Below are 27,446 nucleotides of genomic sequence, written 5' to 3' on the forward strand. Positions count from 1 at the left end.
TCAATATTCCCTTGGCCGGGGACCTCAAAAAATTAAAAACTTTAAAACCCACGAACTTTAAATGTTGGAGAATTTAACTTTTCCTAGAACCTAAATCAATTAAATTTCTGGCTTTAGCATTTTAATTTATTTTAGTTAGAAATTTTAATTAATTGACTCACGAGGGGATTATTAATTTTTCCAACCCTCTAATATTTAGCCATGATGTCTAACTACGAGGGCCCATGCACTAAATATTTTTTACATGAAATATTACATTTCTAAGCCATGAAGGGGGAACACCTGTTCGTTATAGACCCTCAATAATTACCCATTTTTGCGACACAAAATATGATCTCATTTAAAATCATGACGATAAAATCCACCCTAGCTTTGGGGTGAGGCTAGAGGGAAAAACTCTGCCGATCATCCGTGTTTAGAAACACACATGAATCGGTGAGACTAAAAACCTCCTAGGATAGAAATCATCATCAGAAAAATAAATTTACTTAGGTTGTTACATACATTTGTTTTACTAGGATCATTTACATTACAAAATGCAGAATGGGTTTACAAAACTCCAGTGTACATATCGCTGATAATGATGAATCTGTGGATCATCTGAGTGCTCAGACATGATGGAAATCCATGCGCAAAAAGATGTATAACTATGGGGTAGTTGACATGGAGTGGTCAACATCTGGCTCTACTTGGGGACATGTTGCTTCATCGAAGGAATGTGAGAATCCAGAATCTGCACCCAAAGAAAACACAAAATGACATAAGTAGCGTCCATCCAAATATAATCCAAAAATCATCATATAACATTATATAAAATAGAAGCTCTGTAACAATTCTACAAACATGAAATGTAAACTTAATCTAAGAACATAAATAAAATGCTAAAATGACAAGGTGTAAGGTTAGAGATACAATACAAAGGATGCCCTTGTGGCATCAGATGTGTTCAATATAGTGCATACTGAGCATCTGCCGACTTTTAGGTAGATCAATGGGTTGTTTCTCTGATGTGCCATGCCCAATCCTGCATATCGAAGGACTCTGACTTATCCCAATGTTGTGTTGTTCTCGGCCATCAGTTGTATCAAACCTCTTCCTTCTTCTCTTCCGCTTTATACGTTTGCTTTCGTTAGGATGTGATGTTGATGATGATGTGGTCGGCGCACAAATTCCTTTTTGATCCGAAAAACGCTCATATGGAAAATTTGGAATGTTAAAGACTTCTATGACTTGCGCTTCTTTATTTTCATGAACCTGATCTGTTATGACTGGTGGATCAACCTCGCAAGCATCAACCTAATTCTTATCAATTTCCCTTTTATCCGGGTCACCTTCAATTAGCCACTTTTCAATGGAACAAATGACCTCCTCATAATAATATGGAGCTTGTTGTAGCAGACATGGAAGGTTATGATTTGTTGACATTTCCATGTTTCTTTCATTCTCTTGACCCCTGCTGAAATTCCTGTATCTGTATCTTTTCCATTACTTGCAACCTATTTTGAAGAGTGATCTTTTCAATTGTTATGGCATCCATCTGGTTAGAGTGTTCAACCTTCATAGCTTTGACTTCCTTGGCATGGTTTTCTTCCATGGTAAATAACTTATTCTGAAGACATATCTGACCAACTTCCATATCTTTTATTACTTTGTCATTATCTGCTTTTATGGTCATCAAGCAATTTTGCATAGAGCTCATTTCTCTGTCATGATTAGCTTTCATGGTTTCCATTTCCTTAGCATGTTTTTCTCTCATGACAGGTAAACAATTTTGCATGGAAGTCCTTTCCTTGTCATGATCTGCGTCCATGTCTTCTATCCTATTTTGAAGATTGATCTGGTTAACTTCATTGTTCTGAATCATTTGTGCATAATTGAGTTGTATGTCCTTAATCGTTTGAGGATATTCATGATCTTCCATAGACAAATGGTATTCCTTACCGACAACATTAATTTGATTGCTCGTCCCTGCCATTCTGCTATCTATGATTCTTTTGACAACATAACAAGTAGTCCCTTCATGAAGAGCATCACAGGCCCTACAATAAAGCGGAGCCTGATCCAGAAGATTGGCAGACTCATTAGATGGGCCTTTCTTATGCCAGGTATTATTATTTCTAGGTTGGAAACTCTGTGCTTGATATCTTTCCACTTGGACCAACCTAGCCTGCATGGCACTCATTTCCTTAGCATTATTAGATATTAACTTTATTTGATTAAGTTCCATGCTTTCAAGTTTCTGCATCAGTATTTGCTTAGGGTCATCATCAGATTCATTGGATTCTTTTGATTTACTTAGACCCTCGTGAAAACGTGAAATTTGAATTTTCCCAGATGCTTTCTTATCCTTTTTAATTTCCTCAGCGAAAACCTAAGCAACCATATAATTATTAGTTTTAGCTCGCCTCAACTCATAAGAAGTATCGACGTTAACATAAAAATCCAAAAGAGACCCGACAGGGGTTATATAATCTTGAGGTAATTCTTTAATAATGCCATTAAACTGCTTATTAAATTCCTCTACAGTTTCATTTTCTTTCTTCTTTATGACACTGATAGCTTTAACCAAATGTCTTTCTCCTCTTTTGTTTCCATACTTGTCCTTAAAGGCATTAATAATCGATTGCAATGAATTAAACGAATTATCAAGCTTTTCTAAAAACGAATCCAGAGCATCTTCCTCTAAGGAAAGAACAAAGAGGCTCATTTTCACATTTTCATGATTATAGTCAACACCTCCAGCATATTTACCCAACCAAGAGCTAAAATCTTTTAGATGAGTTGTAGCACTAACCGCATTATTTCCTTGGAAAGAAGGCAACTTGTCAAGGCCATTGTTAGGAAGGTCATTTGGATAACCTTGAATGTTAGCAAAGTTACAAGGGGCAAACAAGTCCATGATGTCTTCCTCAAAGGGAAAAAGTGGGGCCAAATGGATGCTAAAAGAGAGATCCTTGCTCAAGAAAATCAATAGATCCATAAGAAGCGAGCTTCTAGTAGAAATTCTTGAAAAAAATGAAAGAAGTGGAGTCACCACTTGAACATGAATCTAGCTCCAAGATCCAAAAGGAAAAAACCAAAAGGTTAGTTAGGGAGAAACCACTGAATATTAGAGAGGGCTTCTTGTATGAGAAATAATGGATGAATAAGTGGAGTCGCCACCCAAACAAGAACCCAACCGAAATGTTCAGGTGCTAAAGGCGCAAATAGAGAAGGTGAAAGGATTTGTGAGAGGAAAAAGATAAGGTGATGAAAATATGAAAAAGTATAATGGCGCCAAAAAATGTGGCATCGATGGGATAAGAAATGATGAAAGATTGAGAAGATAAAGATGATTGTCGTAAAGCCAAGGTCCAATAAATTGGTCTTCGACAACGGCTCCATAAAATGTTGTCGCACAGAATGTCTAGGCACCGCAACAACGGCTTAGATAGGGGGTTGTCACACTGCCCAATCACTCTGTTTGAGTTGTCTCCCAATAGCAGACTAAGGGGGGTAGACCCTATGGAAATGGAAAAAAGAAAGATTAGTTGGGAGCCAACCAACTTGGGAGACACAACTAAGCAACCAATACTTGTTTTAAATTGCACAAGATTTTAATGATTCAAAATGATTTGAAGAATGTGATACCAATGCCTTGTGGAGTCAACTATCTTGCGAAGAAAATAAGGTTCAAGTAAAGGATGGGAAACTGTTGCTGAAAAGACTCGACTGCCTCATATGTAAATTCAAAATTTTAAACTATGTGAAATGCAGGGACTTGGTTAATTTTAGTTAAATGAGGGCCTAAAATTATTTCTGAAATATGTCTTAAATGTTATTTAACTTAAGGCTCAGAAACATGGTGATCTAAATGTGAAAGTAGGTACTTATACCAGCACTGCAAAATGTAAAATCTGTAGAAATAATTATTGAAATGCACAATGGAATGAAATGTAAAATGCTGGAATATAACACTTTTAAATTCAAAAAATTATTTGTATGAAATACGCAATCAAGATCATTAGATGCATAAGTAAAACTAGATTAGTCTTACTTGCATAAGCATGTAAAAAACAAATGAACTTCAGAAATTAAACTAAATGTTTTAAACTCAGATCACATTAATGAAATATCAATCTAGTAATCTGTTCTTACATCAAATGTTAAAACCAACAATATATTCTAAAACAGTAGTCCTGTAACCATTCAATATTCAGAAATTTCTATGTATAACAGTAGAAAGTTTTAAATGACAAATTGATAACGACAACTCATAAAATTTCTGAGTTTAATTCTTTCTGATTTATTGATATATTTGATCTAAAAACTCAGAAAATTACTAAAAAAACTGTAAAATAATATTCATAAAATAGCATGCAAAAGTTTCTGAAAGTAACTATATTTTTAAAATGTAATGTAGTGAAAGATGAAAACTAATTTGTTGTTAAATTTCAGATAACTAAAATTTTATGCCAGTATTAATCTTGTTTTCAATTAGATTAATGAAAGAGGTAAGGGTTTAGAGGATGTGCACTAGTCAGTGCCTAAGGGCTTGAAGACACTTGAAGATGGGCTGCCCAAGTCACTGAAAATTCTCCAATGCAAATGCTAAACTCATAATTTTTTTGTTAAAATTTATGAAAATTTTTAGGGAAATTTATGGAGAAAATTTAGTGATGGAGGGTGAAGAAAGAGAGGCTGAAAAGAGAATGATGGGAGGCCGTAAGGAGCTGGGAGATGGCCAACACAGGGCCTCAAGGCCTTAAAATTTTTTTCCCACGATCTTCTTGCAATTTTTCTTCAACCTGCAAACCAAATGGAGATGTCCTTTGGGGCTTAGATCTCTCTTCGTAATCCCCCAAAATCACCTGCAAGTTTCAGATTTTTTCCTGCTCAAATAAAAGACAGAAAACCGCAAAGAATGTATATACAAAAATATGAAATACCCAGAATCCAATGAATTAGAAATTTTCTATTTACAAATCTACAATAATATTTTATAGATCTAGCAGATCTGCAGATCAAAGCTCTCTAATAGTCAGATTTAAACAAATTTTGCATAATATTTAGAAATAAATTTGAAATTTTAAAGAGGCACAAGCCGAAGAAAAACTTTGTAAGTAAGATATTCTATAAAATGACTTCAAAAATTTAAAAGATAGTGGGTTCTTTTAGATTTTGCAAACTAAGAGTCAGTTGGTCCAACTGAGGACTTCCCCAAACGCTCAAATCTTGAATGATAACTTCTGCATACTTAGATCTTATTGTTAGATTAATAGAGATGTAAAAATGATCATAAAATCATCAAGAAATAGATATACTTTCTACTTCTATCAAATCAAAATGATATTCTAAAAACCCAGAAATCTATGCAAGATACCTGTACATAGATCAATCCTTAAAGGCTATTAACAAGCAAATGAAAACAAAAGCAACAAAGTATTGAGAACAATATTACCACATAAATATGAAAGAGGAACACCAAGATCTGAAACCCCAAATCTTTGCATTTTATTAACCAGAAAAAATCACAAGAGATTTCTTAGAGCAAGTCCACGATTCAGAAATCGGATCCAAATAATGGAGAAAGGCTTTTAATTTATAGAAAAAATTTCCAACGGCTAGTTGGCTTGATCCCTGTCAAAGCAATCTCAACCATTGATGAAGATCAAATGATCTTTTAATCATCACTGTTGAAATAAAGTTATTTTTTGAAGAAATTCGAATTTCACTTTTAATTTCCTTTTAATTAACTCAAAAAATGATTATTTTGAGTAAATTTCCGCAAAAAGTTGACTTTGACTTAACTACTATGGCCCAAGGGTTCAAAATATCTTGAAATTTTCAATATTCAGGACCTCCAAAATTTAAAACTTTAAAACCCACGAATTTTAAATGTTGAAGAATTTAATTTTTCCTAGGACCTAAATTAATTAAATCTCTGGCTTTAGCATTTTAATTTATTTTAGCCACAAATTTTAATTAATTGACTGTTGAGAGGATTATTAATTTTTCCAACCCTCTAATATTTAGTCATGGTGTCTAACTATGAGGGACCGTGCACTAAATATTTTTTACATGAAATATTACATTTCTAAGCCATGAAGGGGGAACACTTGTTCATTATAGACCCTCAATAATTACCCATTTTCGTGACACAAAATATGATCTAGTAGACTAAGTGACTTGTAATAAAATAATCTAACCAAATATTTAGAATTATTCCCAAATCACTTTTACAGAGACTCAATAAATAACACTAGGACTCGTTTAAAATCCTGACGACAAAATCCACCCTAGCTTTGGGGTGAGGCTGGAGGGAAAAACTCTGCCGATCATCCGTGTTTAGAAACACACATGAATCAGTGAGACTAAAAACCTTCTAGGATAGAAATCGTCATCAGAAAATTAAATTTACCGAGGTTGTTACATACATTTGTCTTACTAGGATCATTTACATTACAAAATGCAGAATGGGTTTACAAAACTCCAGTGTACTTTGATGAATTTGTGGATCATCTGAGTGCTTGGACATGGAAATCCATGCGCGAAAATATATATAGCTATGGGGTAGTTGAGATGGAGTGGTCAACACCTGTCATTGTTGAGAATGGTGGTGACAAATACATCCTAAGATCTATAAAGACCTCAAAATGTAATGAGTGAGCTCCCTGTCAGCAATAACTTCTTTAATAGATAGTAGGTCATTCTTGATTTGTATTATTCTCATGAAGTAGGATTAGAAAGGCTCCCCTTTATCCATCTTGATATCCATCAACTTGTTCTTGAGAAAGAGGATTTGATTTGCATTGTTTACTTTGAAAATTCCAACCAACTTATCATATATCTCCTTAGAAGTTCCCAAAATCAGAAATATAGGCAACCAAATGTTTTTGAATAGATTCAATCAAATTTTTCTTTGCTTTGACCTCACATTTTCTATACTTTGTCTTAGCAGCAACTGATGCATTTGAAGGAGGCCCCACCACTTTTCCCTGCACATAGTCCAATACTTCATGTTCCTCCAAAGTCAGGTCCAAAGTCATCTTCCATGCATGATAGTCAGATTTATCATTGAGCTTGTCCTCGGTCTTGAGTAAGAAGAAGATGCCATGGGGAATTGTCCAATAGATTTCTCTTAGTGATTGTTTTTCTCTCCTTTGCTGAGGCTTTGTCTTCACCTGGGCTCTGATACCATGTTAATTTTAGTTAAAAATGGTATGTTCTATGCTTAGGACAATTACTTCAATGTCCTTTTAGCATCCCAATGACAATTTCCAATTTAGTTTTCCAATAGCAATCGGATTAACCATAAATCACATTGACTGTAACTGTAGATAGTGTTGAAGAATGTAACTAGGTTCGGTCTTCATAATTGTACATGAAGTCAAAATGTAATATATTTGTCAAAAGAAAAGCAAAAATAATTTTTATTATTATTGAATTGACTTGGTAAAGCACGGGTTTGATGCTTGGATCAATTGTCATAGGTCAAGCCTCCATTGTAGGCCTTAGGATTGTTTATTTGGGTCAAAGTCATTTGGTTGATTGGTCAAAGACTTCTCCATCAAGTCTTCTTACTGTCAGTGATCTGAAAATGGGGCACTAAAGGCTTTCTGTGAGATTACAAGAACCTCTCCCACTTTCAAAGCTTAATTATTCCCAAGACAACTATGATTAACCAAATGCGGAATTAATAATGTCCTTGAAAATAGGCGTATGCTGGTGTTTCTTTTAAAACTGTTTATGTGTTTTTAAAATTCTGTTGTTTACGTTGATATAACATACATATAACAGTAAACAATGCAACAATAAAACAAACACACAGAACAACAATTTAATTAGGAGTTCACCCAAAACTCTTGGGCTACATCTCTGTGAGCTCTAGTCAACTCGACTAGGCTCTCTGGGATTATGGTATAAGTCCTTTTACAAGATCCTCGCTCAACTCCCTTGGTTTACACAAAACACAATGGGTTTAAACACCATCTCATCCCTGGCTCTGAAGCTCTCGGCTTTCTGGCTATGGCTCTTGGCTCTGGCTCTTCAGCTCTAGCTTTGTGAGCTTTCAGCAGTCCGCTTGACGTCCAAGCGACTGTCACAACAACTTTCAGTTCTCTGATTTTTCCACTTGACCTCCAAACGACTCCAGGACTCCCTCAGCTGCCTCCTTTTGCTAGCTCCTTTCTCAATTGAACTCTCTGCCTCCTTTGAGGTACTTTTCCTGCTTTTCGGCTACCCCAGCCGTTTCTCTGCATATCATCATCTCTTTGCACCTCTGTGGCTTCCCTGCTCCTTGTCAGTTCGACTAGCCATCTGGCTCTGTGGCTTCAAAATGCATCATTGTTGGTAAAAATGCCCGCTTGCAGCATGGCATGATGATCTGGAGCGGTTACAGAGGTTTTAGAGCTTTTCCTTAGGCAAAACCCGAAAGTAGAGAAAATCCATTACATAGAGGTTTTCCTGGAAAATACACTATTGCGCGTGAATTCCGGATGTGAAATTCCATTAAATCGCCCCTAAAAACCCTATCGGGTCCGCCATTGGGCAGCATATCGCATTGTGTAGGCATATTGGACAAAATCCCGAATACACGGGAAATACATTGAAAAACTCGTTAAAATTCCTTCTATTGGACTTCAAATATTATCGCATCCGCCCTAATATCCCATCGGGTCTGCCTTTTGCCGCTATTGCAATTCCCACCGTTGATCTGCAGGATCTCCGATCCAACGGTCGATATCCATTTTTGGGCGGCTTAGGAGTACGGAGGTTACCCGCCCAAAAAGGTGGTTTTCCTCTCTCCTTCGCCAGCCACGTGTCGACCAGTGTGTGGGATTGGGCGGAGCCAGCCCAATACCGCTTTTGCCTAAGGCCCGCTCGAAATCCCGCCTTTACGGAACTCAAATTTTATGAATTGCGCCTATAATTCCCCTTCGGGCGTTTTTTCTTTGTATTTCGGTTTTTATCTCGAAATACATCAATACACAGAAAACCTGACATATATCGGAACTTAAAATTTATCGAACCGCGCTTATAAAATCTGTCGGGTCCGGCATGTTATCGCCCCTTTATATCATTGCGATGTGACGTTGCGATGCGATATCGCAATCGCATGTCAAATAGCCTTGGGGGTCCTTCCCATCCCTCGTGGCATCGCTGATGCCGATCCGTTGATCGCAATGTTGCATTGGCCCGGGTCCTTTCCTTATGTTATTTGCACAGGCCTGTCTCTGACTCGATATGTCGGGGATCGACAATCGGAGGTCTCTTCCCTTTCCGCTTAAGTCCGCCTCTTGGACCATCTTCGATGCGATTTCTCTTTATAAGGGTTTTTTTGCCATTTTTAGGGGATTTTGCCTCTTTTTCCAAAGAACAAAGGGAAACTTCTTTCTGCGATAACTTCTACATCCTAAGTCCATTTTAGCCCATTCAAGTTGCTGTAGATTCAGAAGGAAAAGATTTCCGCAATGGAGCTATTTCCAGGAACATCCTTGGACTTTCATTTTCCTTGGTGAGGAACACTTAGACTTAGAAGTCTATCCAAAATCCATTTTGGATCACGCCTTCCCACTAAAAGAACTTTTGGTCCCCAAAAGACTGATATACTGATCTGAACAGTAAATGAAAGTAACAACACCCTCTTCTTTCAGCCTCCACACACTTGCCTTGCATAGTGCCTCTGAACCAAAGCCTTTGACCACTTTCCTTCCTAGATGTGCTGGTCCTCCTGGGAAGAACTGCCTTCCTCTTTGCTTTCCTGCAAAACTCCTACTGAGATGGTCCCAAAGGGTAGTTTGAACTTTTCTGCCTTGATCATTGATCCAAGGTGGCTCAAACAATGTAAAGTACACCTGCTCCACAAACTTCTCATTTGTACCTCTTTGAAAAACTGTCAACAACAACTGTTAACAACAACAGAAATATAGACAACAACTGGATGGACTAAACTCCTGCTGCAACAAAAGAAACATATTTCACATCTTGTAAACACCTCCATGTCTTATATCTGCATACAAATGATGGACTAGATAACAAGCCCACAAATCATGCCTTTAAAACAAATGACCTTCAAGTCAAGCATGTAGAAGAAGACCATTAAGACCCTTTTTCAAAAGATGAAACACTTCATCATTATTTCCATCTTGGAGACCTCAAGTTAACATTACATGCATGTTACAACAAAGCAATCAACCCTTCAAGTTAATTTCACATATATATTCAAATACAAGGAAATCATCAACATCCCTGTGTTCATGCACATCAAGTTTATGCATGCATTTCATCCTTCAACTTTCGCTTAATGATCCGAATTTAGATAGGAACGCAATAGATTACAGAGATAACCATAAATACAGAGATGCGATAACCATAAAAACAGAGATGCAGCGGAAATAATACTTCATTTCATTAATGGAGAATACTGAAATATGCTTACAAATAGAAATAACCCAGCTAGGGCGATGGTAGCTTATCTCTGAGAAGAGATGTGTCGGCTACATGCCTTTGAACTGTTTCGAACTGTCTTTACAATGAGGCTCGAAGGCCTATTTATTATTGAGAAACAATGGAAAACCCTTCACATTCCAATACCTAACCCTAGAAGATGAAACGCCAAATTGTGGGCCCCGTTTTGGGGTGAGTTGGACTGCCAACTTCCCGGGGTCGTGAATTGGTCGTCGTATCTCCGTTTGACGCGCATGATAGCTCGTTGGAAAGATCTCTCCGAGGACTATGACGGAAAAGACGATTTTTACCAGAAAAATCGCTAGCGGTGGATTTCCCAAAAAACGCCGTTTAGGGCCTCAAAACGGCTCCAGAAGTTTAGGACCCGAAAAACTGCTAAAAATAGTAAACTGCACTATAATTAAGGAAAGTGAAAAACTGAAAGAGACAGTTGTGGGGGTCCAAATGGGATAGGTGGGTGGCCACCATCATCCACCTGGATCATTCCTCGCCCCTTAGGAAGCAATGGTCCCCATTGCGTTGAGTTCCTCCCTGAGATGAGGAAGCTTCTGCTGAGATGGGTCTCTGGTGAGCTGTTCTGCAATCTCTAATGTGTCCAGAATGGTGGGAAGCATGGTCGACGACGGTCCATATTGAACACTCGGTGCAAGCGAAGGAATGGAGGAATGCTCTGCTTCAAATCATTATTGCCCGTAGCCTTGGTACTGGTGTAAGGACCATGTCGGAGTGGCCTGAGCTTCTGATGGGTTCTGGTAAGGCGTTCTTTCTGTCGATGCAACCAAACTTTGTTCCCCACCTGAAACTTGTGTGGTACCCCCGTGGGTGAGAAGAAGTTGTTCCTGTGTTCTGTTCTGACTGTATCCCTCTGTTGCTGCTGCTGAGTGGAGGAACCTTTCATGGGGGTCATGGATGTAGCAACGATCTTCCCCTTACTTTGGGAGCGAACCAGACAGAAAATAAATTTCCTAGTCTGTGAGATGAGCTTGCTGCCTTTCTTAGCAGTGATAAAAGAGGTGGCAGTAGGTGGGGCTACCTCCGGTATCCTGTATAATGAATTATCCAAAGAAATAATGACAGCGCGAGGCCTTGACTCATACACAGCATGTCGCCTCCACAAGTATGGCTGGCCTAATAGTACATCACAAACATCCAGAGGTGTAACATCACATAATACCTCGTCTATGAAGGGCTTGATGCTGTAGGGAAGGCGGCACTGCTGGCGAACTTTGAGATCTCGTCCTTCGTGAAGCCACCCGATACTGTACGGCTGCGGGTGTGGTGTAGTCGGTAGGCCCAACCGCTTCACGACCTCTGCTGAAATGAGGTTCTTTTGGCTGCCACTGTCGACAATGAATTGCAGTGGCGAACCCTTCACCCACATTTGTGAGTGGAAAAGACGTTCCCCCTCCTCTGGCTCTTCGGGCTCATTCTTCTGAATCTTGGCAGTGGCAACAGTGGCACTAGGATCCGCATCAATGATCTGCTTCCCTTTTCCATTCGCCTTGTCGGGTTCTGGCTCAGAGTCGGAACATGCATCTGATTCGGAAGCCTTCAACTCGGCCACCAGCGACTGCTTGGTCCGACACTCACTTGTGTTATGAGTGGGACTCTTGTGGAACTCACACCACTTTCCTGTGTCCTTCTTCGGCTTCGTGGTGGTGTTCTTTTCTTGCGGCTTCGAGGGGTTGTCTTGGGTCACCCCGCCTTGGCTTTGTCCTTTAGGCTTCGGATTTGTAGATCCAAAGTCTCGCTTCTTCTGTTTGAACTTTTGCTCGATTTTGACAGCGTATCGGTATGCTGTGCCGAGTGAGGAGATGTTCAAGAACTCCATCTCTTCCTGGATGTATCTGTGTAGGCAGCCGCGGTATTTGAGTACCAGATGCAGCTCAGAATCTTTGATACCCAACTGTGTGCGAAGGGTATGAAAAATATTTGTGAACTCTGGCACATCTTGGTCTCGTCCCTGCCGCAGTGTGGTCCATTTGATGTATTTGTCCTCATAGCTTTTGACAGGGTAGTACTGCTCCTTGATGGCATCCCAGAAGTCATTCCAAGTGGGGGCGGCTGAAAACAGTGAGCCTGTACTTTCATCCTTCTGCTCGCAGTATGTTTCCCACCAGTCCTTGACGTGGGGGGCTGCTTTGAGAAGAGCGAAAATAATCTTTTCCCGGCTTGAAAATTCATGAACAGAAAAATACCCATCTAGCAGATTTAACCATTTATCTACGACATCTGCGTCTATTTGACCCTCGAAGATGGGGATTTCAAAATTAACTTGTACCTTAAACGGTGTGGCGTTTCCAGAATAGCTGTTGGAAGCCGATGCGTCGCCTCTGGGTAGCCACTGAAGGATCTGCACAAAGCTATCCATCATCGCGTTCCTTTGCCGCTCGAGGGCTTCTTCGAGCAAGATTCTGATAGGATCTCCTGCCCCCTCGTCTTTCTTCTCATCCGCCATGGGAGGTCGTCGAGATTTGCGAGGTTGGTCTTGCAAAGGTTCGACCAATTCAAGCCCTAACTCCTTATATCCCGACCTCGTTGGGGACATGCAAAGAAAAACAAAGAAAAAGCAGACCGCTCTGATACCACTGATCCGGATTTAGATAGGAACGCAATAGATTACAGAGATAACCATAAATACAGAGATGCGATAACCATAAAAACAGAGATGCAGTGGAAATAATACTTCATTTCATTAATGGAGAATACTGAAATATGCTTACAAATAGAAATAACCCAGCTAGGGCGATGGTAGCTTATCTCTGAGAAGAGATGTGTCGGCTACATGCCTCTGAACTGTTTCGAACTGTCTTTACAATGAGGCTCGAAGGCCTATTTATTATTGAGAAACAATGGAAAACCCTTCACATTCCAAAACCTAACCCTAGAAGATGAAACGCCAAATTGTGGGCCCCGTTTTGGGGTGAGTTGGACAACCAACTTCCCGGGGTCGCGAATTGGTCGTCTTATCTCCGTTTGATGCGCATGATAGCCCGTTGGAAAGATCTCTCCGAGGACTACGACGGAAAAGACGATTTTTATCAGAAAAATCGTTGGCGGTGGATTTCCCAAAAAACGTCGTTTAGGGCCTCAAAACGGCTCCAGAAGTTTAGGACCCGAAAAACTGCTAAAAATAGTAAACTGCACTATAATTAAGGAAAGTGAAAAACTGAAAGAGACAGTAGTGGGGGTCCAAATGGGATAGGTGGGTGGCCACCATCATCCACCTGGATCACTTAAGTACACTGTACTTTCGAAGTTGAAATAAACATAATGTTGCAGCGACAAAGTGAGCCTCCTACTCAAATTTTCCATTCACCTTCTTGGTAGAAACCTGCAACTTGCATTCCATTAACAAAGAAATGCAAATAGATGCATCAATAGACATGCGATCTTAATTGGATAAGAACTCTAACCATTTCTCACCAATCCCTGTCAAAGGTACTACCTTTGCCTGCACATCAACATCAACATGTGAATCATTCTGTGATCCGGATTTAAATTGGAACGCAACAAATTACAGAGATAACCATAAACGCAAAGATGCAGCGGAAATAATACTTCATTTCATTAATGGAAAATACTGAAATATGCTTACAACCAGAAATGGAAATAAACCAGCTAGGGCAATGGTAGCTTATCTCTGAGAAGAGATGTGGTGGCTACATGCCTTTTAACTGTGTTACAATGAGGCTCGAAGGCCTATTTATTGTTGAGAAATAATGGAAAACCCTTCACATTCCAAAACTTAACCCTAGAAGATAAAACACCAAATTGTGGGCCCCATTTCTGGGTAATTTGGTACATCAACTTCCCGGGGTCGTGAATTGGTCATATTATCTTCGTTTGACGTGCATGATAGCCCATTGGAAAGATCTCTCCGAGGACAGAAAAGACATAGTCCTACAATCGCACCTTAAAGGAAATGGCTAATTGTATGCTACAATCTAAAGGACTTGGTCTTAGTTTTTGGGCAGAAGCAATTAACTGTGCAAATTACATAATAAATCGCACTCCTACTAAGGCTTTAAAGAATATCACTCCAGAAGAAGCATGGAGCTCACTCAAACCAGATGTAAGTCACTTTCGTGTTTTTGGAAGTGAAGCGTGGGCCCATATTCCAGATGAAAAGCGTAAAGCTTTAGAACCTAAGAGTGAAAAATGTACTTTTGTTGGATATTTTGAAGATATCAAAGGCTATAGACTTATTCCATTTAAGTCCAAAAATGTTATCATTAGAAGAGATGTAAAATTTGATGAAAATATATTGGCCTGCGAGCCTAGTCTGGCGGTTGTGCCACCTCTCCCTATCTCTTCTACTTTTGAAAACATTTCTTCTTCAGATGATGAAAGTGAGGATGACAATCCTCCCCCACCATCTCAGGATCCTCCTTCAGCTCCTGAGCTTCCAAAATTGGTTCGTGCTACTCGAGATGCAGCAGGTGATCTTGCCGGTGATCCTACAGATCAGCGACGCACACGTTCTCAGTTCGAGAGAGCCTCTTCTTTACTGGCTCAAGCTCCAGTAAATTATGATCTTGACACCTTCTCAAAAGCTTCAGGCCATCCAGATTGGGAAGCAGCTATGAATGAAGAATATCATTCATTATTGGCAAATGATACATGGGATCTTGTTCCTTTACCAAAGGGACGAAAACTTGTTAGATGCAAATGGGTTTACAGAACCAAGTATGGACCAGATGGGAAAGTTGATAAACATAAAGCTCGTCTTGTTGCTAAGGGCTTTTCATAGGTTGAAGGCATTGACTACACTGAAACCTTCTCCCCTGTTGCCAAAATGAACTCTATCCGCCTTGTTCTTTCCCTTGCTGCCTCTTTCAAATGGGAAGTCCATTAGATGGATGTTAAATCTGCCTTCTTGCATGGGGACTTGCATGAAGAAATCTATATGGAACAACCCATTGGCTTCATACAAACAGACTCCAGCCTTGTTTGTCGACTTAAGAAATCCCTTTATGGTCTCAAGCAAGCTCCTTGGGCTTGGTATGCCAAAATGGATAGCTTTCTTTTAGAATCTGGCTTTTCTAGGTGTCATTCTGACAATACTGTCTACACCAAGAAAGTGGGCAACTCTCTGATCATCCTTGTTCTTTATGTTGATGATCTTATCCTTACTGGTAGTGATCCCAACCTTATAAACCATGTGAAGTCTAGCCTTGAAAGGAAATTTGAAATGACAGACTTAGGACACTTACACTATTTTCTCGGTCTTCAAGTCTTGCAATCCAAGGAGGGTATTTCCCTTTCCCAGTCTAAGTATGCTTGCGATATTCTACGTCATTTTCACATGGAAGACTGTAAGCCAGCCCCTTCTCCCTTTCAGTCTGGAGTCAAACTTTCAGTCACTTGTAATTCTCCTGAAGTTGATGCTACCTTATACCGTCAACTTGTAGGAAAACTTTTGTATCTAACCCATACTCGCCCTGACCTTTCCTTTGCTGTTGGCCTTGTTGCTCGGTTCATGCAAAACCCCCGTGAAAGTCATTGGAAAGCAGCTAAAAGAATACTTCGTTATGTTCGAGGTACAGTTCAGTTTGGGATTCATTACAGTGCCGAAGCAACTCCTCTATTGGTTGGTTTCACTGATTCCGATTGGGCTGGTGACCCTGATGATCAGAAGTATACTGCCGGTTATGTGTTCACTCTTGGTTCAGGACCTATTACATGGGCTTGTAAGAAACAAGCTGCCATTTCTCTTTCATCAGCAGAAGCAGAGTATCGTGGTGCCGTAGAAGCTAGGAAGGAAGCCTTGTGGCTTCGTCAGATCCTGTCAGAGTTTGGCTTTGAGCAGTAGCATCCAACTACACTTTGGTGTGATAATCAAAGTGCCATTCAGCTATGCAAAGATCCAGTCCAACATCAGCGCAACAAACACATTGAACTGCACATGCACTTCATCAGAAAGCTCATTCACGACCATGTTCTTGAAGTGCAATATTGTTCAACAGATGATCAAGTTGCAGACATCTTCACAAAGGCTCTCACAGAGGCGAAGTTCACTAAACTTCAATTTATGGTTGGAGTTCAGGAAGTTGTCACTAAGGGGGGATAGGCTCTAGTGCCTCCTTCCTTCTCCTATTGTGTCATATTTGTAAATCCTTCAATCCTATCCCAAGTTGTTCTTAAGGGGGGATGTTAGGATATTCCGACACATAGGAAATAGTTAAGTACAACTTGGTCTAGTGTAGAGTTAGGTATAGAGTTAGGTAAAGTGTGTTTCTTTACCGTTGTACATTTTGTAACTTACAATCCGACGGTCACGATATGTAGTGATCCGACGGTTCATTCTCTCCTCGGTATTACCGACACTTGATCCATGGCTTGACACCCGATTGGTCCATGAATTCTATTTAAAGCGCATGGAGGGTCATTTGTAGGGTAATCCGTGCATGAGAGAAACATATGTAAATTTTCATTCTTTTATTAATAAATTGCCTGAAGTGGCCGTGTTGGCTCAGGCCGTGGACTATTTCCCTCTTTGAGGGTTTTAACCACGTCAAAATACTGGTGTATTGATCTGCGATCTGGTTGTGAGCGGTGTCCTTTTGGTGTTCTGTCTGAGGAACTTACCCTGTAAATTCCTACAGGTTAGATAGTTTTATTTAGATTTTAATTTAAATCTTTACATTGCCTGTCTTAACATATTAAAAAAGCAAAATTCGATTTTCATTTTTTGTGTTTACTTAGATTTTAGTTTTGTTCGATTTTGATTTTAAATTTAGAATTTTATCTAAGCTTTGTCTACTTTAAATATTTTCCTCCTTAGGTTAGCATAGATTTAAGTTTTATTAGTTTAGTATATAGTTTAAGTTTTAGATTTTAATTTAGATTTGATTTGATTTTTTTTATATATATCAAAAATCAAATTAAAAAAAAAATTCATAAAATAAATTTTTTTTTCCCTTTTTTTTATTTTTGTTAGTCTTTAGATTAGATTTTATTTAGGATTTTAGTTTTGTTTAATTTTTTGACTTAAAATTCTATATAAAAAATAAAATAAAATTTGGAAATATTTTGCCAGATTCAGCCTTAGCTCAAGGATTTGTCATGTTTGCGATATATCTTTTTTTGCTGAGGCTAAAATTTTGATGTGGGATCATTTTCATGTGGTTAAACATGCTTGAATGATCATTTAAAAATTAGCTGTATGAATGTGATCTCTGGTTAGCATTTGAAATTACATGGTTATTTCAAGCATTTAATCTTTTGAATTTTAATTGCTGGAATATCATTATGCCATTGAGCATTTATTGATTATCTCTCATTTGGTAAAAGTTAATCTTTGAGTTATCTGATGGTAAATGATTATTAATCAGTTCATCTTTCCGCAACATTTTATAGATAATCATTCAGTCATTAACTCTATAAGGCACTGGTCTATTAACTTAATAAAATCAGATAAGTGCTTGTTTTCCCTCGTGTCTCCCAACCCAACTGTTCCACAGTTGGTCATCCATTGTCCCATAGGGTCTACCCCCCTTAGCCGCGGGAGACAGGCTTAAACTGAGAGATCGGGGATCAGGGTGACAGCCCCCGGTCTGAGCATTGTCGTGACAATCTGTGCGACAACAAGGTTATAAGAGTAGGATGATGGGATGGAGAGAGACACAAGAGGGGAGTGAGTTACCTTGGCAAATCGAGCTATCTAGTTGCCGGGATTCAGCAAGGAAGAAGAGTTCGAGCCAGAAGTAGAGATTAGTGATTGAGGGAGCAATGGGAGGAAATTTTAGAGAATTTCCTAGCAGCTTTCTAGTGCTGGAGAGGTAGGAAAAAGGAGGCCGAAATCTTTTGTAGTAAAGCCGTCAGCCAGTGTAGTAGAGCGAGTTACTGAGAAGGGTTCGTTTTAGTTTCTAGAGGTCAGATTTGAGTCCAGAAGGCAGAGTGAAAATTTTCCAGAGGTAGAGGTAGGCTAGACGACCTAGTTGGAGGCAGATTCAGGGTCATATTACTTGCATCAGGTCAACAATGTGAGCAACTAAAAGGCAGTACCAGTAGGCCAGAGGGAGGCCAAGTTATTTTGTAGAGGGAGAATTTTTATCCTAATTATTTTGACTAGATTATTTGTCGGAGGATTGCTAGTTATTTTGTAGAGGGAGAATTTTTCTCCTAATTATTTTGACCAGATTATTTGCTTGAGGATTGCCAGTCAAGCATAAAATTTTTTTTACTCAGAATTTGCTGCATCATAATAATAAAAGAAACCCTTATCTGTTGCACCGGGTTTCCCTTTGTGGTTTTTCCGAGGACGTTAGTCCAAAAATATTCGTGTTGATTTTTATTGTGCGTGCATCTATTTCTCAATTCCTAATTTTTTATTTTCTGCATCGTATTTTATGGTGAAGATTGCAATCATGAATTATTTGTTAATTGTCATAAACAATTAAACTGCTAATAGTTAGGAGAATAATATCCAGTAATTGCAATCAAGGAATTTTCACACCAACAACATCAATGAACTTCTTCCCACCTTTTCCTTAATATACATGGTCTTCTTGCATGCCTCGTTAGGTGTCTTCACTTCAAACTGTGACACTTGCTTCCTTATGTGACTATTCAGCCCACCGATGCAACTGGTCATGCTCTTCATGCTAAATTGGTTAGTACCCAATTTGATGAACTTCTTGAACTTTGTTATGTGTTCTCAAATGCTTTGTTGTTAATTTTGTTTGAGGTGGTGCCACTTAAACTCCCGTTCTTATTCATTTCTCATTGGGTAGAACTGGGTTTTTACAAGAGTCTCGAACTAAGATGGGGAAATCCAAGCTTCCTCTTCTTATGTCCTAGTGTGTTGTCTTAATCTTTAACGAGATACATAGATCATGTTAATAAGAGTTTTTATCAAGATTTTGACTGTGCATTGATTTGGAGACTCTTCTATAGAATTTTGGTTTAGTTTGTCAAAACTAATTTATTTATATTTAGGATTTTCCTTTTTCTTTTTCAGTTTGAATAAGTGCTTTCTATAATATACAAAATGGTACATGCATTTTATACAATAAAAGGTCACGATACTACTTGTTGATAGGAAAAAACCTAGCTAGTGATAATTTTCTTTTGAATGCATAAAAATCAAAGGTCTTATAGTGCCATAACTCCTAAGATAGATAGAGGATTTTCACATTAGTTGTTTGGTTCTTCCATAAATTCATTTGGCTTGTTAGTAGCCCATAGATGAGTTTCATTTTTGGTGTTGCAACTAAATGGACAAGCAATTTGATAAAATGGTAAAAAATAAGGGATATTGAGAAACATCAAGGAACTTCTGTGCAAATAGAAAGGTGGGATGAAGAGTTTCTTGCATCATAGATTTGTAGATACACTATTTGGGTGCCAACATCTGCACTTTGTATAGGGTGGCCACTTTTTAAAGGGTGGTTTGTATGAGGTTTTCAACATACATTCTAACAAGGATGACGTACTTTCGTATATATGTTTTATTTTTTTATCATACTTGTTTATATTTAGAATCCTCAATGAGAATTGTGATTCCAAATTGGAACACCGAACAATTTAGATCATTAGTAACAACCCACATGTCCTTGCATTAGATAGCCCATCTCCTTGTCTTATTTCGATAGTCTATCTTTGTCACGCACTATTAACATACAAAATGTATTGTTAGGAATTATAGTTTACCAATCTTTGCTGTCCTTTGATCCCATTGCCTTAGTTGAAGCTAACATTAGTCTATTCTTTTCCAGTCTTAATGTTAAAGGACCAAATCATGGATTTTCCAACTTCCTTTTCGAATAGAATATTATAATGATTTGATTTTAGATGTATTTTTAATTCCTCTAATGTTTCGAGTTATATGTTGTACTTTGAACCTCTATTCTTAATTCATATTCTTTTGTAGGGTTGTTTCTTTATGGTTTTAGGTATTTGTACTAGGACAAATTCTACTATTGAATCGTTAATTTAAAATTGTAATGCTTTGAGGTTTATAGAATGATGATTATATCCTTCTTCCCACATTGCAATTTAGTGACAAGTGAAACATTGATTATTCTTTGAAATTTTTATTGATAATAGGTAAAGAAATGGAAAATCACCACCCTAGAAGGTGTGTTAAGGCTAGACAATCACAATGGAAGGAGAAGGTATGTTTCTATTATGGCCTTTCCTACCACTTTGCATGCTTTTGATGATCTAATTCTCTAGTCTTATTGAACTTGAATTTATACCATGAGAGATTGAAAATACTAACAAAAAACTATTTGGTTTAGCTTAGGGAGGGATGCTTATCAAGGGTGCGAGAGAATAAAAGTCAGTTGCTTTGGAAATTCCGACTTGCTAGAGAAGCAGCAGAACCAAAAGTGAGAAATCTTGCATTTTGTTTAAACTCAAAATGATTTATTGTACTATTTTGGTCAATGCATGGTCTATCATTGTTTTAGTGAAACACCTTTTCATAATTAAAGTGATTTGCTTAGTAATTAGTATTTCCTGCCTTATAGAGCGAAGATAGTTAGAATGAATTTTTATATCTTATTGAGATTATTTATGTTTGGAACCTTGTGTGAATGCAACTAACTTTCCAATTAGATACCTATCATGTGGTTTAGTCAAGAATGGGATTGATTGTATGCTAAAGCTATATGACATATTGATTATTTATGTAAAGATTTCAAAATAAAGTTGTTGCCCTATCTCATGCTTAGTTATGTAGGGTCCTTTTCATATTTTATTATTGTTTTGAAAATGCATTTTATATTGCATTATTGCATAAGAAAAGAGTTCATGACATATATATCAATGAGTCAATTTGCAATTATATTCACTATCCCTCCCTACATTGTGAAGCATTGTTAACATATCCATCTTGGTGCCAATCTTAAGAGGTACCACATCCTTATGGAAATCCCAATTTCTCCCTACAGAGGTGACGACAATCAACATACCCATCACAGTGTCAATCTCAAGAGAGTGTACATATTTATAGAAATACCAATTATGTCCTAAACTTGAATTGCTAATATTGTTCTAGATGTTTTAGTCTTGCCCAAATAAAAGTGGGAAGCATCCTTGTTGAAAGTAGCTCTGTGGAAACTTGCTGCAATAATTGATTTATTTCTCCTACTTATTTATGATAATTTATTTACCAATACTTCAGTAAATAACAAAATAAATCCAGTTGCAGACTTCGCAAACTAGAACTGAAAATTAAACGGCAAGAGAAGCATTAGCATATTAACAATCACATTGGCACACTTGTTTTTGGACAATCGTCCTCGGAAAAACCCAATGTGGTAAATTCGGTGCATCAGATCTGAGGATTCTTATTATTGGCAGTGAATATCTGAATACAATCTAAGATGCTCATCTAGCAATCCTTTACAGAGAAAATACTGGCGGAAAATCTGAGTGAGTTTTACCTCACTTCACTCGGCAGTATTCCGGCTAATTCGGCACAAGATTGGCTAACCCCAATTATTTCTATGCTGGCCCTGTGTCGGCCTTTTAGGCTCTGCGTCACCTTTTCTGCCCTCTGCATCAGCTCTCCCTGTTGTTCTGGTAGTTTCCAGCAGTTCCGACAAATTCGGCAGTTCCCGGCAGTTCCCGACAGTTCCGACAGTTCTGGATTCTGCGTGACAAGCAACTTTTCTGCTCTGCGCTGACCCTTCTGACTCTGTGTCAGTATTGCGTGGCCCAGACTGGCCCAACATCAGCTCTCCTGGCTACTGCACTGCCTCTCTGCAATATCTCTCCGCCTCTCTGTTCTGCATTTTCTGGAAAGTCCTTCTAGATTCTATCTGCCCCTCAGCTGCAAGATCTCCCCTTCATACACTAACTAACAAAGGTTTAATCATTGTTTTAGCTCTTGTGCTCTTTTGTTTGTCACTGATTTCATGACTAATTGTATCACTTTAGAGGTCTGATATAAATGTCTATAGGTCTGATCCAAAGTTGCACTGATATCTCTTGTTCCTAATTTGATCATTGTATGCTTGGAAGTGTGTTTGAATTGGTTTATCTCTTGGCTTGAGGATAACTTGTCTAATCACTAACCCTTTCTCTCATTGCATCTCTAAATCTCATTTGCATTCTTGCATTACACATTTGGAATCTTTGTTGCATGTCATTTGTATTTCATCACTGTTAGCAATCTCATCTTGTTACTTATAATTGTGCTCTTGCTATCATGTGATTTTTCAAAGTTGCGAATCTCATAAGTGATAAGGAAAAATTGCTATCATCTCATTGTGCTTATAAAATCTTGAGCTTTCTCTTGCTACATTAAAAGTAAGAAGAATTCTAATGAGCACATTAAGACCATCCTAATAGCATTGTTTCATTGAGTTAATCTCGAAGTGCTTCATAAGTTGCTATTGGCATTCTTGTAATCTGGTGCTTTAAGGTTAATATTTGAATAACCTTGATTGCAATTGATTTGATTGTTCATCCTAAAGCATTGGATGATAATTGTATCTCATTGAAGCAAACTAATCCCATTTGCATCTTCACTTTAGATTAGAAGTGCATATTTAAAATTTACCTCCAAGCATAAGCTGTGTTGATAGATATTTAGGGCTGCCTTCTCTTTCAATTTGCAACGCTTGACCCTTGCATTGAGGTTAAAACAAGTGACCTTGCATTTCTCTTGCGGGCAACCCTTGTAGGAAAGAAGTCAACTGGGTCGTTAGTGTTGAAGAAGTGTAACTAGGTTTGGTCTTCATAAATGTAATTTTGATCTTTGTATTTATAAAATAAAAGAAATATTATTTTTGTTATATTTATCAATGAGTTTCTTGCTCATTGAAATAGGTCTAGCACATGTCAAAGTGCTATAGGTAAGTCAAAGAGTCAAAAAAAATGTTGAAGACCCTTAAGGGCATGTTACACCATGTATATATTTGTATAAGAGTCAAAGATATCCCTCCAAGCAAAGTCACAAGTTCTTCCATGCAAAGACACCACCGAAAGAAGCAAAAACGAAGTGGAAAAGTTAAGTTGGCCTTAAGTCTTCAAGTTGCCCTTTAGTCAGCCAAAAGGAGGGACATACCTCTATATATAGAGGCTGTCCACTCCTCCAACGACAAGAAATCAAGCCTCTGAAATCAGCGAGATAAGAAGCTGAGAAAAGGGTGAAGAAAGACGAGCATAAGGAGCCTCTAGTGTAACGAAGAAGGAGGAGACAAAACCAAAGTGTAAAGGGCTGTTCTAAGGGTAGATTATAGTCACACGTGCGAGGAAAGGAGGGCTGTCTGTGGTCACTACAACAACAATATCACAGTTGCATATTTATCTTTGTTTGGGCTAGAAACTTAGGCCTATAAGGCCTCCCACTAGAGCAAAGAAGAGGCTCTCCCAAGCGAAGGAAAAAGGAGTCAAATATACAAGGAAACCTCCCACATGTGCGAGAAACTAGGGCTGTAGTGCTGTCATATCAAGTCTGCAACTACACATCAAGAAGAAGCTCGGTTGGACAAGAGAAGGAAGGTATCTTCACAGGTGAAGGGTCTCACTAAGTATCTATTCTAGAGCTCACATAAACAAGGTCTATCACCAGTTGGCAAAGGAAGGAGGGCAAAGTGCTGGAAGAAGAAGGACGAAGTGTTGGGAAACAAAGTGCCAGAAGAAGGAAGGACTTGACTTGTGCTTGGAGGATATTTTTGTCAAGGGCCTAGGGTTTGGCATTGATCAATAAGAAGATTCAATAAGATAAATTTACAAAAGGGTTTTCCTCTCTAAGAGAGAGAGGTTTATCCCTAGCAAAGAGCCAATATCTTGTGTTCTTGTTTCTTATGTTTTGGTAGCAGTTTGATGAAGTAAACACACATACACTAATAATAAGAGAAGAAGATGAAGCTAACAAGATAATTGAAAAAGTGCTTCACAAATTGTTATAAAGTCTAGAAGAATCCTATTATATCTAATTGCCCTAGATTCTTCAACATGGTATCAGAGCTAAGGTGACACATCAAGGAAAGGGCATCTCAAGAACACTCAAGGAAGGACATCTCAAAAACATCTACAAGATTGAAGCTTCAAGTCAAGAAGTACATCAAGGACAAGAAGGTCTACCATCTACTATCCATCAAGGTAGACTACTAAGCAAGAAGAGTAGCCTTTCATGTAAAGGCACCTACAAGAATATCCATCCAAAGAAGGGTCTACACCAAATTATATCGTCTACAAAGGAAAAAGCACTACAAGTCAAGTCATCACTCTCCAAGCAAATCTCATCATCAAGCAAGTCTGTTTGAAGAAATTTTTTTGAAGAACATCAAGATACAAGAAGGAAAGCCATCAAGTCTTCAAGAAGAAAGCAAGTCCACTACATCACAAACTCTATCAAGTAATTATATATGTCCCCTATTGAACATACATCAATGTCTTTTTGCAAGGAAAGCAACAAATTGGTTGAGACCACTAACTTCCTTGCATGGAAGAAGAGGACTGATTTACTTCTCAAGGAGAATGAACTTCTAAACCTCATCAAAGGGAATACCACTATCCCTACTAAGTAACAAACTCAAGCCTTAGCCAAGTACAATAAGGATGAGATAAGAGCTCAAAGGATTCTAATAGAAACCATCAAGGACTTTCTCATTCCTTATGTCTCCAAATTTGAAACATCAAAAGAAATCTATGATAAACTAATAGAGCTATTCTTGCTAAACACAATTGGAGAAGTGATATCTCTATGTAATTAGTTGTACAAGATGAAGATATCAAAGGAAGGAATAGCTCCCTACTTCATGAAGATCTCTGAGATGAGGGATCAACTTCAAGAACTAGGAGAAGTCATGTCTGACAAAGAAATGACAACTTTAGTACTCACTGCTCTACCTGGGGATTGGGGCAACTTCACATCAAGCATATATGCCAAGAAGGAAGCTACCCCACTAAGTGAACTATGGTCTCTATGCAAAATTGAGGAGACTAGACTCAAAGCAAAGGATGATGTGATCGAAGGAGCAAGCATTTGCTACCATGGCCAAGGGAAAGGAAAAAATTGGCAAATTTGGTCCATGAAGAACAAGCAATAGAGATATATCCAAAGTCCAATGCTTTGGATGCCAAGAATATGGACACTACAAAAGGGATTGTCCCAAACTTAAGAAGGACAACAACAACAAGAGAGAAAGGGAAAAATCTCACATAACTCAAGAAGTGAAAGAAGAAGACAAGAAGTAGAAGAAGGAAGATCCTCCAAATCTCTACTATGAATAAGTCAACTTCTTTACATATGTCTTATTTCAAAGTTTTGAGTAGTATAGGAGCATATAGAAATAGGATAGAATGCATGGTTTAAATATATCTTCTAGAACATAGGAGTATGATGTAGATATAGCTCAAGATATTCATGTAGAAGGAATATATCTATTAAAGGACCTCATCCACAATGAGAGAAAATGATCATGATTAAAAATCCTAGGAAGCCTCCATCATCAAAAGGAAGAAACATTTGCAGGATAAGGGCCTTCAAGGTTCTCTAATAGAATCTTCAAAAGAAGGTTGATATATACGAGCATATGTCTCATTGGGAGTCCCATTCATGGGATTCAAGAAAGGATGATATGCATGCAAGAAAAGATGAAGCAAGAAAGGGTACACCAATCAAGAAGAACCATCAAATGAAACAAAGATGATCAAAGCAAAATCAAGATGAGGTATGTATACATCAAAGTTTAAGTCATGTCATCATATATATTATTGAGTCATGGGAATAGTTCTAAAACATGATCAAGCATAAAAAGATCTCTTTCACCAATGACATGCTCGAAAGCATGTACTACAATACAAAGAAGGTCAACATGAAGAAGTGCTCCCATAAGGAGTATAAGGTGGTTGACTAATCAATCCAAGAAGAAGCAAATGAAGAAATAGATCAAGCATGTGAAGAACACCATGGTCACAAGGAATCACTATCTGACAAGATCCATTAAAGACATCTCCCGAAAGAAGGCATGACAACTTTGACAAAGGAAGAAAAATATCAAAGGACACTTGACACCTATGAAGGCCTTGGAGATATTAAGGTGTAGATAACTTATTCAACCCTACAAAGATGTCATGATGAAGAAGCCATCCAACCACTATTTGATGTTGAAGCAATATCAGGATGAAGTCATGAAGGGCTACTAAATCGAAGTATGGGAACAAGCAAGTACAACTAAGCATCTATGTGATAAATATTTCGAAGCATAGTCAAATGACAAGGGAGTAGCCAGTTGACGAAAGAACCTAACATATATCAAGAAGGTCACTTTCCACGAAGGAAGCAATGACATGACAAGCCAGGAAGGAAAGTGATTGATGGTCGGTGCCCTACCAAGAAGAAGTTCAAACAAAGGCTTCATGACATCAAAAGAAAGGAGGAGATCAAACAACTGAAGGACCCACGAAGAAGTTGTTGATGAATGGACGAGTCCTTAGCTAAGAGGGAGTTCTAACAAGTTCCCAACTACAAAGGAGCTTGATCAAGTTTCTGGTCAGAGGAAACTTGAGCATGTCTTCCTCAACTATGAGGAAGAGATAGACACAACATTCTTGTCTTAACTTGGGAAGAAAGAATGGAAGGATTGGGTAATCATCTGGCACCTGATGCTCTTTGAGGATGTGTAGGGCATCCAAGATAAGAGTAGGAAAGAGGACCGATATTCTATGAGGGCTGGGAACCCAAGACAAGAATAGTCCTAGAAGGTCATACTCAGTGAACACTTGGGTGGGTATGTACCTTGAGAGACAATGACAAAGGTGTAAGTCATTGGTTTCACCAACATTGTGCTCTGATCTTATGAGAGATAGCGCCGTTAGTCAAGGCTTTGCTATAAACAATGTTGGTTACTATGATGCTATAACAGATGGATTACCAATCCGGTTTCTCTTATGTGAATTCTTCAAGATTGAAAAATAGCCAAACACCTTGTAATGATTTATGAATACCTCCCTAGTTAAGAGGGAGTGTTGAAGAAAGTGTAACTAGGTTCGGTCTTCATAAATGTAATTTTGATCTTTGTATTTATAAA

At 38.3% G+C, this 27,446-nt stretch overlaps 1 protein-coding gene across 1 annotated transcript in view; it reads left to right on the plus strand.

Annotated features, from left to right (window-relative positions):
* Nucleotides 1–27,446, plus strand: part of LOC149186606 (RPA-interacting protein A) — a 328,511-nt gene that overhangs the window by 73,736 nt on the left and 227,329 nt on the right. The window contains exons 5-6 of the mRNA XM_089409394.1: nucleotides 20,503–20,570; nucleotides 20,702–20,786. Of these exons, the coding sequence (XP_089265520.1) occupies nucleotides 20,503–20,570; nucleotides 20,702–20,786 (153 nt within the window). The remainder of the gene's footprint in view (nucleotides 1–20,502; nucleotides 20,571–20,701; nucleotides 20,787–27,446) is intronic.

Source organism: Pinus tabuliformis, chromosome 3_1 (genome assembly GCF_031772625.1).
Source record: "Pinus tabuliformis cultivar Carrire ecotype Pingquan chromosome 3_1, CPIR1, whole genome shotgun sequence".
Taxonomy (NCBI): domain Eukaryota; kingdom Viridiplantae; phylum Streptophyta; class Pinopsida; order Pinales; family Pinaceae; genus Pinus; species Pinus tabuliformis.